The sequence below is a fragment of the Larus michahellis genome, chromosome 2 (assembly GCF_964199755.1).
Source record: "Larus michahellis chromosome 2, bLarMic1.1, whole genome shotgun sequence".
In the NCBI taxonomy this organism is placed as follows: Eukaryota; Metazoa; Chordata; class Aves; order Charadriiformes; family Laridae; genus Larus; species Larus michahellis.
Genome location: NC_133897.1, coordinates 123,200,574 through 123,217,476, shown reverse-complemented (window position 1 = coordinate 123,217,476; position 16,903 = coordinate 123,200,574). Strand labels below are relative to the sequence as shown.

Genomic DNA, 16,903 nt, shown 5'->3' with positions numbered 1-16,903 from the left:
AACGAGACTGCGAATTTGTAACTTGCCTACAGGATTGCCCGTGGCCTCTCCTTCCTTTTGCCCACTGGCAGCGTTTCGCCGTTTCCTTTGAATATGGCTCATCTCATTTAACTCTGTTTGCAGTTTGCAAAATAATAAAGGGATACTTTGCAAGCTTTGGCCGATGTTTTCTTACTGGATAACATGTGCCGGCAGCACAACAGTGATGTACACTTTGAACTCTCTTCATCAGCCTGGATATACCTGAGCATGTCAGGTGAGACGAAAGGTAGCCTAGTGATTTGATGTCAATGGTGCATTTTGAGATATAAGACACAATTTAAGCTTTAACCACAGGACTCTACAGAAGATAATATTGATTATGACACTAATTTACAAAGGTTTGTAATTTGGAACTAGAAAGATGCCTCTTCTGAAGGGAAGTTAACAAAAAAGTCAAACTAAATTTCTTTAGATACAGGGAAAATCACATAGTGGCCCATATCTAAAGTCAGAGTCAAATCCATCTACTCCTTGTTCAGAACAAGTTTCCTACTAAAAAAACGCAGAAAAACTTGGATATTTTTTTTCTTTTCTGTCTTGTGTAGCCTGGAACATGACCCATTTTCTAAAAGCACCGTGGGGTTTTAGTCACAGACTTGCAGATATGACTGCAAGAACCTAAAACACTGGCAAAGTCCTCTATATTATGAATGTTCTTGCTCTAACATTGGCAGGTTGTGAAGTTTAACTTTTTACCAGAAGCTTATATTTGTTATAATGTGAAAAAGCTTTGCAGGGCCCACAGTATGTACAGTGTGTGGACTGTTTTTTATTTTTTTTTATTAAGCATGGACTGTTTGCGCTGAGGGCACGTGAATGCATGGACAGAAGGACGAGTTCTGTTTCAGTGAAGCACACCCTTTACATACACAGGAATCCCAGGGACTCTCAAAATGCAAATTTGAGCATTTTATATCAATCTGGACATTTCTTTGCTTAAAACATGCTTAGTTTTTTACAAAAGTATAGTATTTTCCCCTCTTTTTACCTAGTTGGAACTCAGTTCTCTGTGTGCATGTGTAGTAGGAAGAGAAAGGGAACGAGGCAAATAGAAAAAGGAAGCACACATGAGATAAACCAGACACAAGTAAATACGTCAAAATACTAAAATGTGTGAGAAAAAAAATACTATTTGCGTACAGTATGGGAAAATCATCCCTCCTCTGCCTCAATTGCTGACTGTAAATTTTCCCAATACCCCTTAACTCCTCCACAACCCAACAGCAAAACAGCCTTCAAAACTGCGGGAACAAACCATAAATCCTCACAGAGAAGTCTTAAGCAATTATCTTCCATTTTAGGAGTAGTTTAAACTAAGTGAAGTTAATGGAAGTTGTGCTATTGACTTTGGCTGATATAAGCTCAAGTCCGCTCTATAATTCTAATTAAAAGTATAGCATGTTCTGATAATGGACAAATGCCATCCTTTTTTCTTTTTTTTTCTTTTTTTAGTTATGGCCAAAGAACAACCCCTCCCTCCACTGGTCCAGGATGTTGTACCCAAGCCACAATCCATCTGAGTTACAACAGCAAGCCTTTTGTGATATTGAAATAATTACAACAGAGCTAGTGGACACAGTGGAATGGGCCAAGACTATTTTCAGTAGGCCATCTGAATCCATCTGTACGAGCAATCCTTAACTTCAGAGAGCTCAAGAGCGCAGAAGTGGGGCATTCAGCCCCCCATGGGCTCGCCCCTGGAGAACAGTCCCAAGCACATTTAATTCACCAGCACAGACCTGGCCTTTCAGTGTGCACAGTTGCTCAAGTCACAGTAATTCTCATCTTTGTCTCCCCCAGATGATGGGGGAGATGTTCTGTCATTTTTTACTATGTTGCAGGGAACAAATAATAGGAAGGTTAGTAATTACAGAGAGAATTTAGGTAAATCTAGTACAGGGCAACAGTCTCAAACTTCAGATGTAATAGAATGTCCTTGAGAAACAGTGGAATGTTTGTCAGAGAAGTAAGAGATGAGTGTCAAAGAGAACTGCAGGAACACTGTTAGTATAGTATATCCCCAACACACTATTCTGCAGGGAACACAAAGCTTCACTAGAAACTATAAAAAATATGCTGAAGTGGGGCATGTAGTACTTAAGTCCCTGTACTGTGTCTGGCTGGGATGGAGTTAACTTTCTCAACAGCAGCCTGCATGGTGCTGTATTTTAGATCTGTGGCTAAAGAAGTGTTGATAAGACACTGATGTTTTAGCTATTGCTGAACAGTGCTTGTGCAGCATCCAGGCCTTTCTGCTTCCTACTCTGTCCCCTCACAGAGTTGGCTGGGGCTGGGCAAGAGGTTGAGTGGGGACACAGCCAGGACAGATGACCCCATCTGGCTAAAGGATAGCCCGTATCATATAACGTCATGATCAGCAATAAAACTGGGGTAGGGAAAGAAGGGGTTGGGGAGTTTTGTCTTCCAGGGGGAACATTGCTCGGGGAGAGGCTGGGCATCGGTCTGCTTTTGGGAGGTGGTGAGTGACCATCTTTGCATCACTTGGTTTTTTTTGCTGTCATTTTTTCTCTTTTCATCACTTAATCAACTGTCTTTATCTTAAGCTACCAGTTTTCTTGCTTTTGCTCTCCCTATATTCTCTCCCATCCCACTGGGGGGTGGTTGGGGATTAAGCAAGTGTGTGGGTGCTTAGCACCTGGCTGGGGTCAGCCCACTACAGACACCCCCCTAAAAGATGTAGTCTTTTGGACGCCTTTATCCCTCTTCATTGCAGCATCTTTGTCTCAAGAAGCTACTGACTAAAACAATACAATCACAAAATCTGATGTAGAAAATCCAGCATCTTTGTCTCAAGAAGCTACTGACTAAAACAATACAATCACAAAATCTGATGTAGAAAATCCCTCTCTCCTGCTATTTGGTCAAATCAGCCCATTCTCCTGCAGTTTTGGTTTTATGACATTAAACCATTTGAGAAATGAAGATATCAGTTACTTGAGGTGGAAAGTTGGCATAAATTTTACTGGCATTGCATTGCAACTGGCTGGGTCTATCACAGCAAAACATTTCTATGAAGTACTTACGCATTTCTGCAAACAGCTGCCTTCTTTCTGCCATGGTATTTCCTCTTTTTCCACAATCTTCAATCATTCTGGAAGACAAAATCATGTGAAAATACTGAGTATTATTCCCAGACTGTGCATACGTACATAAGCATCCATAATTGATCCTGGAGAACCTTTGAGGTTGACTGGTGCTCCATGTATGCCCAATGCCTTTTGTCAGCCTCTCTGTGGCATGGTTTGTGGAGAAGGTGGTCCCCAAATTGTCCTCCATTCCCTAGACTCTGCTTCCAAGCATTTGTTTCCCCCCCTCTCTCTCCCAAAGGCAATGTTCAGTTTTTCTGCTTGATGTAACTAACTGACTTACATAACACAAGCTCTGAAATTCATTTTAGGTTTTCTTAAATAAGGAATCTTCAGTTTAAATTATGTAAGAGAGAAGAAATCATAAAAGATTTGGATATTATTTTATAGTTTAGAAAATGCCTTTCTAGCCAATTCCGGGTGGAGGAGACAAAAAAATAACACAACAGCAACTACATCTCTACTCTACAACATAATACCCTCTATCTACTCAAGCAAACACACTCCAAATATTCATTCAAATGCAAGACAGTATGTCTCTGATTAAATGAGTTCCAGCAAAAGGCTAAGAAGTAAGAGTATCTTTTCCTGCAGTTTTCAGACATAAAAATCTTCAGAATGTTTCGAAGAGTGCTACTGCTGGATAGGGCATAGAGAAAAGAGACAGCTTCCCTCACAGCCAGCATTCAAACCACAAAAGACTAGAGCCTCCAGAGTAATGATAAACATCTTTAGCAGCACTCAAAAAATGAAACCAGTGTCAGCATCACCACTTCCTATGGGTAATCACTCTAGCAAGCCACTATCCTTTCCTCCCTGCCATGTTTGGTTGGGGCTTCTCAGCTGCATTGTAATCTACATCCTTATCTCAACTAGACTGTGTAAAATAACATTGGACCACCTGGGGTATAAAGGAGATCTTCTGTAGAAGCCTGCAATCCAAAATATGTATATAGCATATAACACATATGTATATAACAGGAAGGATAAAAATACGGGATGCTGAAGTCTACCATCACCAAAGAACTCAGGATCGAAAAACAGTTTCCTTTTATTTCTCGGAGAACGAAAGGCAATCACATAAGAGGTGTTCTGTTGTGTGGTTTTTTTTTCCCTTCCAAAATGCACTGTTCAAATGAAGTGGTGGTACATTATAACTGCCTTTTCCAAACAGCCTATTCATTTCCCAGAGTACTGATAAAGGCTCTGCTAAAGTGCTGTCTATGCTGGACATTTTGTGATGTGAGCAGCAGTCCCACTAGGAAGCGGACAAAGGGTACGGCTGCATCCTGTTTGCAGCGATATTCAAAAGTTCACCCTTATGCTCTAATTTGGCCGGGAGAGACACGGATGTGTGTAGCGTGGCATGAAGCCTGAGCTAATATAACCTGCCTTTCTGCAGAGGTAACAGCTTTCAGTATGGGGCTTTACAAAAGCGGCCACACAGCCTCTAACCTGGAGGTGGCTGGCGCCTTGCTATTGACTTCAGCTCAGAGGCGCCAGGGAAGACTCACACCTCCCTGCAAAATGACATATACCTCAAGATACGCCAGACCCAACCTGCACCCTAATTAGACAGCAAGTAGTAATATCTTTTGTACCCGGATCAGCCTTAAATCTCTGCCCATAAAAGATGAAACATGATGTAATCCCACTAACCCCAGTCTGCGTTCCCCGCACTCCGTTCTGTTTCTAGTCGAACACAAAGTAGGAGACAATTTTGCCACGGCAAATGACCAGATCTCATAGGACAGCTGGGTTAATAAAGCCCTTTGAAAAGATAGTACCTTTTACCAGGCAGGGCAGTTGAGGGAATACTTCAGAGCGAATACAATTTTAGATTAACTTTTACTATTTGTAGAGTGGGTCACAGGGCATCATTTTCTCTGACTTCTCCTGTATTCAGAATTATTCTACAAACAACGTGCAACTGGTTTTCAGACTATATACTGTTCATATTCATTGACTGAAATTGGGCTATGTTGATTTTGGCACAAGAATTACATCATCATCTTTCAGTTTCTTGATACAATTTACACTTAAATCTTACAGACTTTTCTCCACTTATTAATTTGCTGCTTTCATTCCACCAATGTTCTCTAACATTTGTGAAATAATCACTGGCCTCAGAGTGATTGCTCCAAACTTTATCGAAAACAAAAGGGACGCAACTTTATTCTCCCTTCCCTCATACTGCTGCTTGGATAAAAATATTCCTTAGCTACCGTTTTTAAATATCTACAGTGCATCCAGTGGAATGTGTCTCACCTGTGACCTTTTTCACCATGCGGAAGAATTTTCCCAGTCAAAATTAAGTAAAAAAAGTTATTTTTCAAAAAATGCAAATTGTTCAGCAAGTTCTCCACTTCCTTCAGAGAACCCGTTCTTAAAGTGTCCCTTCAGTGGGGTAAAAATCATTAACTCGTTTTCCCTCTTCTGCAGTTCATCCTCCCCTTGCTTTTACTGATGTTTTAATCTCCTTATATAAAACGTTCCCTGGATGTGATCATCATTTTTCAGAATGTCCCATTATCTACTGAAACTGAATCGCCCTTTTCACTGCTGGGGCTTACGGGGGTTCCAGGGCCTGACAAATAACTTTATATTTATACATGCACAACTCAGACTTCCTTGGAGAGGGAAGAAACTTTGTATTTATATTTTTAAGACTCACTGCACCAGATATTTTGCAGATTTTAAAACAGCCTTCATCCCAAATGAAAATCCTAAAATCCTCTTCAATGGGATATATGCCATTAAGCTAATGAGAACATTAGTGGTGGCAGTATTCTCAGATAGATATCTTCTACCCCTCCTTCGCTTCTTTTCCTGATAGAAGAAAATGATAGATGATGCTCATTAATATTGTTATTTTTGAGTCGTCATTAATAGTAATTCACCTAACTGTGTCTTCCAAGCTTTTCATATGCATTTTTAACTCCAGAATGTGCCACAGCCCAGGCTCAACTAATGCTGTTGGTCATGGGTGTTGGGCATCTCCCTTTCCAGCCTTGTTCACCTTGATCCAGCTCACAGGTACACAGCCCAGCTCTTTAACTCAGATTACGGAGACTCAGGCTTTGAGCCTGGGATAAGCTCAGCTCAGTCCCTGGGGCCGGCCGTGAGCATAACTGACTACAGTCATGTTTCAATACTTCTCATTTTGCTTATAACACGTGCCAAGTCACGGAAAAAAAAAAGTACAATTTGTTCTACAGGGGAAAAGAGCAAATCACAAAGTGAACTTTAATGTACTTTACAAAACAGAATAAATTTTCTGACATGATTTTGAAAAATATTAATTAATGTACACTCTTCCCATAGTAGGGATTAGATTGTATTTGTCTTCTATTGATCCCCTCCACGATCTTTTTCCCTTCTCTTTTCTCCCCAGGAAACAGCTCCTCCACTACAGGTAGGGAGAACACCTACTGTGCATCTAATTAAAATTCTTTTCACGGGCTAATTAGTAAGGTACCAATTAGCAAGGTATTAAGGCTTCAATATATTACAGACATTCCAGAGCAGAAATCATTCCAAGCATAAGGCTTCCAGCCTCTGAAAAAGATATCGTGAATGTTTCATTTCTATCAGCCTTTCAAGCTGAAAACTTCCATGATGTTAGTAGTGCTTAAAGGAAAATAATAAATACAGAAATAATTTAGTTTTATTTGAACTCTTTTGATTACAATTTCATCTTCGTGCTTACCATGTATCAGAAGCATAGTAGGTCTATTTTTTTAATATACTTTATTTGTTTATAAAATCTGGGAGGGAATAACATATAATATACATAAGGTAAGAACTAAATGCCTCATTTTTCTTTCCGTTGCTCTTGTGCTGCTTTGATTTATAAGTACGGTAATACTCTCTCTCACATATAAGTGTTTTTCTTGTTTTAGTATTTACAGGGTAAATAGCGTAGTTTATTAACCCCCATTTTACGTCATTCTTCTTGTAATTAGTATATTTCCATTTCTTGAGCTATCTGTATGCATGGTAAAAGCAATGCCTGTCATAATTAAATCAGTAGCTCCAAAAAAAACCCAAAAGAAGTAATTGCCTGTATACCTGGAGAAGGAGCTCCCCTCCTGAGAGTTTCATACACTTCACCGGAGACTGTAAAAATTCCCGACCTGACACATGCGCGTGCACAGTTTGATGGCTGTGAGAAAAGCCACCCCATTAACACTTCCACAAATCCCCATCCCGTTCGTCCGTGACGGATGAAGAGCCCCGGGGAGGCGGGAAGCACGCCAGTGAGGAAAATCGTCTGCTGAAATTGATTAATTGTGGCATGAAAATTTTACCAAGTCCCATGTGATGGCTGTGACGCAGCCGCCTGTTTGACAGAAGAAGCTCCGAATCCTGACCGGTGACATTCCTGACAGTCTTTCAGGATGGATAAAAGCTGGTTTTTTCCATGGCAGTAGGCACAGAGGAAAAAGAGAAATACTTGTCTCTGCCCGAGTCCTGCCCAGCCGTGCTCGCTGCGGCTCTGAAGCGCTTGGGAGCATTCTGGGATGCAGCTTCTAGCTGGAATTTTTGCTCCAGAAGACTGGTAAAGCTGTCAGTGAGTATCTTGACATCACTTCTGCAGAGAGTACCATTGTTTGGTAGAAAATATCAACCAGGCTCGAGCACCCTTTATTCTGAGCAGTCTATTTCCCTAGCAAGGAAATCTTCAACTCCTGATACAAACAGCTATTTTTTTTCTTCCATGAAATGTCAAATCTTAGATATTCGCATTGGTATGTCTGGGAATTGGAAGCATTAGGATGCAGAGAAATGTGCTGGTTTCTCAGTGGCTATTTTCCATGCTGTTGACAAATCAGATGCCACTTTCTATGCAGCAGGTCAATATTTAAACCCAGCTTTGAGCAGAAACAGTAACATTTTTCAGCTGCACAGGCTTCTTGTCTGCCATTGCTTGGGACAGTTTTATCAAAATGTCCTCTATATGTAACAAACTGCTATTCCTTTTCAGGATTTACCAGCATCAGAAATTTTGATTTATGAAAATGAAAGAGCCTGCTAGGGTCTAGCTTACAGTGACTTTATGAGGAACTTAAAAGCTAGTCAACAGCTAGGTTTGGAGTGCCCTTCATGCAGAATTCATAGCAATATGAGAGAGAAAATTTTCCATAGATTTCTTCCTCTTCTCCCATTTTCCGCAAATTCAGCCCTGGTAGGTGGATGCTGCTCAGCTAACTAGAGCAGAGCTATGGCTGCTTATTCCAAAGTGAATTTGGGCTGGAGAACAGAGAGTTAAAAGGGAGAGTGAGTGCTAGCTAGAACTGTATTTGCAAAGTCACCAACCTCAGCAATCCTTGAAGTTAATAATGAGAATCATGAAAGGCCATTTCAGAGCCCTCTTCCCCTTAATGGATTTACTGGTGCCGTATGAATGTCTTGTTCCACATCTTCTAATGAAGCAGGTCCTTAATAGGTCTCTCTCAGCTTTACATTCCAGGACTAATCTTTGGCACGATAATAAAATTGTTCAATGCTCTTTCCTGAGGCTAGGTATAATTGCATTTCACTTACAGGGCTTGTTTGTATTTTATCTAGATGAGCTTTTTGCAGTGAAGAAGGAAAATAAAAGCTGTTGCTAAGCTCACCTCCAACATGAGCCTCAGCAAGTCTGCCTCCTCTTATTTTTGTTATGTTTTGCAATTTTAATATTACCAAAACCCTGAAATTCTCTCTTGATTTATTCCTTTAGCAAAATGTATCTTTCGTTTTTAAGGAAGAATTTTCCAACAGATTTTTTATCGGTTCCCCTTTTGGGACCTTCATATCCTTAGTAGAACACTGTCAAAAATGCCTAATAAGGCACCCACTGCAACTCATTTTCATAACACTCAGTCCTCAAGGAAGTCTGAACGCTATGCAAATCTTATCTGTGAGGCCTAAAAAGCAAATTGTGAAGAGGTTCATCACTAAAGGAAAAAAGGGCAATGTGAAGATAGAAATTATGGGAGTCAAAATAGACTAGCTTCATACTTAATACCGTAGAGAATCAGAACTTTAGCAGAGGATGCTGTGACCGGCTTCAGGTAACAAAGGAACCACCAGTCATTTTCCACGTGCACTAGGCATTACTAAGTTTAGGAATTCAAAATTTTGTTAACTAGACCAAAATATATCCCAAAAGCTTTGTTTTTCTGCTTTTTATGGGTGCTCGTAGAGTATAATTTTCAGCTTTTCGCTGCCACACAAAGGAGGACTTCTCTTGTATAACTGAGAATCTTACTACTCCAGACATGAAAGACATTTGAGAAAACCAATACTTGAGGCTTACAATATGCATGTGAAACTTTACAAAACTGTCTTACGAGAGTTGCTTAGATATATTTTTCCAACCATACTTCTTTAGAGTCAGGCTTGTTGGCACTAGAAGAAACTATTCTACTGGATGAAATAAGGAAAGAAAGCTAACATTCAGTGCTTCAAATATGTTTTCACCCATTGAGAGATAAAAATGATCCAAGAAAATAATTTTGGTCAGCTCCAAAAAACTTCACCAGTGCGTCATTGCCATCACTTCTGATAACCAGTTCTGATAAACAGTAGAGACTGATTTTAGCTAACTGGCACAGATGCAAATACAGCTCTTCAAAGCTCTGCTCAAATGCTATTTTAAAATGATATTTTGTCTACGTTTTATTAAATATTTTAAAACAAATAAAGCAGATATTGATTTTCTTTACACTCATGCACAGTGTTTCAGAGCATTAGTTCAGATGAGGGGTAGTTAGAAAAAAACTCCGCTACCAGTCATTTCTTTTTTGTTGCACCCAAAACACATTCCAGAAAAAGAAGAAAACCCCAAAACTCAGACACAAAAGTTGACGATATACCGTGCCAAATCTGCTTGTCTGATGTGTTAATCTGTTCATGAAGTTCTGCCGTGACCTCATCAGGGACCTGTATTTCATCCAAAATATACTTTTTCCTTCAACTTATGTTTTGGATTTTTACTATTTTTCTAAAAAACATGACCAATGAAGTATTGATCACCTTTAAACACTCGAATTTGCAGTTCTACTTCTTTCAGTTAGTTAGGCAAAGAAAATTCATAGAGAAAATCATAATGAAACTAAAGGGCTAAAAAGTTATATGGACTTTATCACAGGAAGCATGTAATTGATACTCTTGATGCTTTGGTACTCTGGTCTTCTCTCAGGTCTTTTTATTTGCCATTGAAGAGACACAAAGGAGGTTGCAGGATTTCACATATAATTAAACTCCTACTTAGTCAAACGGATCTTTCAGTACTTCTTGTGCTGCCATAATTAAACCCAAAATCATTTGAGTAAGCTGTCAGTGATGCAATTGTGTTGGGAAGCATTTCCTGGCTTCTGCCAATTTTAATAATACAAGTTGTCAGTTTTTGTAAACAGGGATTTGATGATTATTTGCTTTAAGGCAGTAGGTACTTTCATCTCCTTAGAATTATAAAAACATCTAAATAAATCAAATGGTAGCTGTGGGAGAAGATACATTCCTAGGTGGTTGAAACTATTGAGCTCCTTTGCATGTACTCTGAAAATCTTTCACTAAAATTAAGTATTGTTGGGTAGTCAAACAAATCAGTTAATAGAGAGGCTGTTGGACTTTGTCACCTTACCTGATCAAAAGTTTTGGCATCCAAAAATTAATTGAATAGCCATTGATTTACGCAAGTTGAAAAACCCTTTTCAGCTGAGAAGAGTTTTCCATTATTCAACTGAAAACCAAGAAGAATTTAAACTTTTTCATCTTTATGTCTGAAATAGACCCCTCTGGCCTTTTTCCACTTTTTAATTTTATGAAATATTGTACCAGATAGATTAATGAAAAAGTAGTCTGAATTATATCTAAACAACACAGCTAAAAAATTTAATCTTTAAAAACATTCCCATGGAAACCCAAGTCTCTCCAGATCTAATTGGGGAAAGGTAGAAATTAAATTACAAATGAAAGAATAATGAGGTACTGATGAAACTGTTCACATATATTCTTTCATAGTGGTAGCCATTAATTTGTCTTAAATTTCAGTGAGACTGGGCACTAGGACAGAGGAATGGCAGTAGGATGGGAATTAACAAATTTATGAGCATATTTCGGTTAAGTGTACCTTCTGAGACAAAAAAAGCTTTGATTACTGAGTTGGTATGAATCTCATGCAGAGAGAAATCAGATCCTTAATGCAAGTAAGAGCAGCCTACAGGCTGATCTAATTAATATCTGAAGAAGGCATTTTTAGCAATTAGCTGTTGTCAGAGAATAAGGAAATTGGCGATTTTCTCTTTTTTACCTGGCCATATCCCTTCTGTGAGTGGCCTGATGGCTTGGGTAAAAGTGATACAACTCGATCATTTTGGTGGCTGCATTCAGTTGAAGATTCTTTTACAGCGGATGCCAACTTGTTCTTTTTAATTCTGTTTTCAAGTACCAAATCACATTGAAGGACACACGACTAAGTCTCTAAGTTTGCGGTGGGAAAAAAAGTTCCATGTGCATTGTTAAAATGATTTCACTTGGCAGCATTAGTTATAATATTTATAATAGTTCAGTCCTCAAGACTCTCAGTCAAGATCCTAACTGTCCCAAAGTCAGAATGATTAAAGTCAGTGTCTGTGTATTCCATAGCTATCTGCCTGCACACCCATGAATAATCACCTAAGCAGTACTGCAACACAATCATTATATCCAATGGAAACAGAACAGGCAGGCCGGCAGCACCATGTGATAACAGAAGAAACAACAGAAAAAAAATCCACGCAATGAGATATCTAAATTTGTAAAAAATTAAGTGACATGAAACTACAGGCCGACACAAACATTCTGCGTCTCGTAATGGCGAATGCATAGGAAAGGCAAACTCCTACGGGCTCCAGTTCAATGAAAGCTTTCTTTAATCTGTCCTTATTCTGCAAAGCCTTTACACACACACTGGACTCAAAGCATATGCCTGAATTCCATCGTGCTGACCGAGTACTCAGCTGAAGAGGAATGGATTGCTGAACCGGGCTCAAAGGTTTTTCTACTGAGTCCTTAATAAATGTCTAACAAAAAGGGCAGCCTACAAACAGTGTATATAAAAGGGAATGTACTTGCAAATGGCACTTCAAGCAGGAGTCAGACTATCTCCCAGCACAAGATAAGCTTTAGTCACGTGCAGAGATATATCTAAGAGAGAACATACCTCCTCCACATGCGATCTGGAAGTTTACAGAGTACTGAGGTCACTTGGAAAGCAAAGGGAATTAAAGAACTAAAGAGAAGGGTGTAAGAAGCACAAGAATCCTTCCCCCTTTCATCCTTCTCGTCTTCATTATTTGGATGTATGTTGAGATGCTATTCATGACACTCTTACAAAAAAGTGAACTTTGAAGAGAACATTTTCTCTCAGGCCATACATTGCTGGTCATCCCTTAAGTTTCCCACCACAGAAAGTCAGCATAACCTTTTCTGTTACAGAACTGTCTTTGATGCAAATGTATTCTGTCTTTGCCTCACAGCAAATTTAGGCCTCCCATTGCTGGACTACTTTCATACAATATTACCACACCCTTTCACGTTAGTCTAGTTAATCCATTTCAGTGACTAATAAGGTACAACTGTTTATTAGAGGCTGGAATTTTTGCAAAGCTATCCACTGAATAAATAGTAACTCAGGCACACCTTATGTCCTCACTACAACACCAATATGTTAGACGCAAGGCTGTGAAGGGCTATAATAACTTAAAACAATTCAAGAAAAAATCCCACCCTTATTTCAACAGGTAAAGCACAACAGGAAATGAAAGCAAATGCAAACATAAAAAGACGGAGAGCTTGATATGCACTATCGGCTAGTTTATTTTCTCAAAAAACCTAATATACCAAATTACTTTTAACCTAATTAAAATCTGACATTATTTTATTAGGCAATATCATTATTACAATAGCATACAGAAGAAAATGAAATACAATATAATTATGTAGCAAATAGTCTCATACGCTAAGCCAGAACAGAAAGCTAATGCTTGAAATATTGAATGCAAAGATAATGGCTGGTGATGCTTGTAAATGGACACAGCAGAAACTGGGTCCTAGGTATGATTCACTGATCCTGTTCTTTCCTCTCAGATATGCACATTACCTCTAACACTGGTTGGACCCTGCTAAACTCGAGTTACTGTTGTATATGCAAAACATGCTTGAAGAGGAGCATTTTTAATAAAACAGTATTCATTATATTGTGAAAGAACATTTAGGTTATAAAAATCCCTCCAGTGCAACATAAACATTTCAGCTGGTACAAATATATTTGTAAGCAGACTTGCGTCTGAAGAAATTTCAGTGTCCTGAATTTACCTTTCCCATGGCGAGGAGGGAATGTGAAGAAAACCAAGGGCAGCACAGGAAAGCCCGAAAGAAGCACAGCTATCAAACCAGCAGCTACAGTTCCAAAGATTCCTGATGTGCTTTGAAATCCCCAGATGGTTGTTAAAAGACATTTTTCTTCATGTAAAATGAAGTAGATAGATAGCTTCTTAAAACACCTATCTGAGGGGCTGCCAAGACAGAAGACACACTCCTATGCAACCATTGCGCTAGAATGCACCAACTTTTGTGGAAAAATGACTTTTGTAACATTAATGACAGGTTACAAGAGGTGCCAAAACAGTCAAGACATGGTCACACAGCACTTTACGTCTGTATGTGCTTCTGTCACGTTCTGCCAAAGACTAAACTTCCTGGAACAAATTTTTCAACACCTCTTTCCTTTGCAAAGGTCTCATTTTCCTTCTATTTCTGCTGAAGTCTATTATTCTACACGCATTTAATACAATACCAATAGTTTACATTTAAATGCACACATAAAGCCATAATGGAAGATGAATGCTTTACGTGCTGTATGTCTCCCATAGCCAGGAGGAATTACTGGTCTCAAGCCAACATCTTCACCTGTGCAGAGTATTTTTTACTCTGAGAGAACTGCTGTGGACTTCAGTGAGGCTAGTCAATGAATGAATAAGGACTTCCCTGTCCTTGTGTCGTGGTTGCATTCAGTAGGAGTTTTTTTTCAAAGACCACACAAGACAGCATTTCTAGGAGAACCGCCCCAAAAACCACTCCGTGGAGCAACCCCAATCAGTGAACTCACAGCTGTGAAGGTGCCGTTTCCAGGATCCACCACAGTTACACAGGTATTTCAAAAAGACCGGTCACCAAAAACCAGCTGCCATCAACCATCGGAGAAGCTCACAGCCAACAGAAGAGGGGGAACGGATGGTCAGCGCCAAAAAAAAGAGACATCCTATAGAAAAGCATGGGGCATTAGGGCCTCCAGCAGCTTGCAAGGAGCGATATATTCTGGGAGAGAGTACCTGTGAAATGCTTTGGTTCTGAACAAACAAAACGCTGTACAGATACAGACAGTTATGAAGACAGGCTGAGAGAGCTGGGATTGTTCAGCCTGGAGAAGAGAAGGTTTTGGGGAGACCTTATAGCAGCCTTCCTGTACTTAAAGGGGGCCTATAGGAAAGATAGGGAGGGACTCCTTATCAGGGAGTGTAATGATAGGACAAGGGGTAACAGTTTTAAACTGAAAGAGCATAGATTTACATTAGATATTAGAAATAAATTATTTACTGTGAAGGTGGTGAGGCACTGGAACAGGTTGCCCAGGGAAGCTGTGGATGCCCCATCCCTGGAAGTGTTCAAGGCCAGGCTGGATGGGGCTTTGAGCAGCCTGGTCTAGTGGGAGGTGTCCCTGCCCATGGCAGGGGGTTGGAACTAGATGATCTTTAAGGTCCCTTCCAACCTGAACCATTCCATGATTCTATACATTCAGTATCAAGTACTGACCACCCGTAACCATGTACCACAGAAGCCCAGTGGGTGCACCCCAGCCAGAGCTGCTGGGGTATTCGTGGCTACTGCAAGGGCACTGCCAATTGTGCCACAAGAGCAAGGGTATTACATGAATCCTCTCAGAGAGCAGTAACCTCGCTAGGCTTGAATTTTGACAAGAAAATGTACTTGAAGTGACTGTCACAGGTGAGAGGCACATTTACCTAGGTAATTACAACGAGCAGGCAGCTACAGACCACTTCCAGCCTCAGAGGCACTGGGTACAACGAGCCCTTTGCTGAGCCAGCAACCAGCTCGATGGTGTGATGCTCTGACTGCATGCCAAATGACCGCTTTGAAAGCGACGACCAGCTTACTTCAGAGAACAACAGAAACTGAAACCGAGAAGTCCATGTTAGTTAGAAGTGACACACACCCCCTTGACAAAACCATGTCCAGTTTGAACCACGCTGGCAGATGGATACGATCCTTAAATTGGTCCAGAGGCACTTAAATTGAAGTAGTTTAAGTTGGTAATAAGCAGATTTAAACTAAGCTGCTTAATGATATTTGAAAATGAGAATAAGTGCATTAGCACCTCAAGTGTCATTTGCTTAATTCTGAGACCATGTCTAATACTCTTCTGAGTATTTTTGGTCTGCCTTATCAAATGTACCACATCAGAGCAGGAAGTAAGAGACCTTCTCCCTTCGTTTGGCTCTGGCTCAACCACACTCAACTGTTACATTCTGGTTTAGGCACCAAGTTGTCTGGAAGCTATTGACAAAGCGCAAGGAGCGAGAAGGAGAGATGGGGAAATACTCAGAGGGTGGAGACCGGAGGGTCTGATTTCTGGGAAAAGAATTACATCAGATCTATACAGTTTTGTTAAATGCTGATGAGCTGGGAATAAAATAGCTATCTGCTCTTCATGTAGTGGAAAGAATTATTAGGTATGATACAAAGGGTTTAATTACGAATAAAAGGAATGATATTTAAACATAGAAAATGTCCAATCTCGACAGGGGAACTCTGAAGTGAAAGATGTAGTAAGCTGTGGACAGTCTCTCAAGAGATGTGGTGAATGTCCTACAGTCTGGCATCCTTCTGATGGAAGAAGAAACAACGGTCAGCCTTGCTCTGCTGTCACAAGGCACTATTATGAGGTATTGGCTTTGAAGAGCTAGGGACCAAACTATACCCAGGTAGCCAAGTCAAAACCACTCAGGATCAGAAACCTGAGAAGCAAGAATATAAGAAGCCCAGGTCTAGGGGCAGATGTGGTCCGAGTTGGGGCTCCACATCAGGAAACCAGGTGCATCTTGTGTAGCAGGATCAAGAGCAAGACAGTGCTGCACCAAAGTCATCAGGAAAAGCAAAAGCATTTCAGCAGCACAGAACGAGGTCTATGCAGAAGAAGGGCAGGACCAAGAAGTGAGATGAATTAACAAAGCGTAATACACCGAGCAGCCAAGAAAAATGGGTGAGATTATCTGCTATAGCTTCTGGTGAGGTGAGTGGCCAACCCTTAGCTTCTCCCAACCTGTGTCTGGCCTGTTCTGTCAAGGAGACTGAATACAACCCATTGCATGGCTGAGGGTCTTAGAGAGGCTTTGATTCAGCTGACCAGGGCTTTTTGTTATCCCTTAACCAAGGCACTTCCAGGAAGACAGTGTCCTTCCACTTGTGCAGGCTGTCACCATGTGCTGCTGCTGATTTCCCACAGAAGAGCCTGCCTTTCCTCTTCAACTCTCCCTCTGTTGCAGGAGGTGGTGGCACCTCTCCACGTGCATCGCTTTCTCTCTGGGAGATCCAACTTGTGAAGGGCTGGAGCTGACCTGGAGGGTGCAGGAAGCCTGACAACACAACTGAAAATCCTTCTCAAGCACCACCTGAAGGACCTGAAATACCCCAGTCCAGCCTGG

General features: G+C 40.4%; 1 protein-coding gene across 39 annotated transcripts in view; it reads right to left on the bottom strand.

Moving 5' to 3' along the window:
• Positions 1–16,903, bottom strand: part of DTNA (dystrobrevin alpha) — a 224,159-nt gene that overhangs the window by 93,696 nt on the left and 113,560 nt on the right. For all 39 annotated transcript variants that reach the window (XR_012585728.1, XM_074576942.1, XM_074576955.1 and 36 more), the window contains one exon: positions 3,087–3,154. Coding sequence is in view for 38 of the 39 variants with exons in the window: in XM_074576951.1 (XP_074433052.1) it covers positions 3,087–3,154 (68 nt within the window). In the remaining variant the exon portion in view is untranslated. The remainder of the gene's footprint in view (positions 1–3,086; positions 3,155–16,903) is intronic.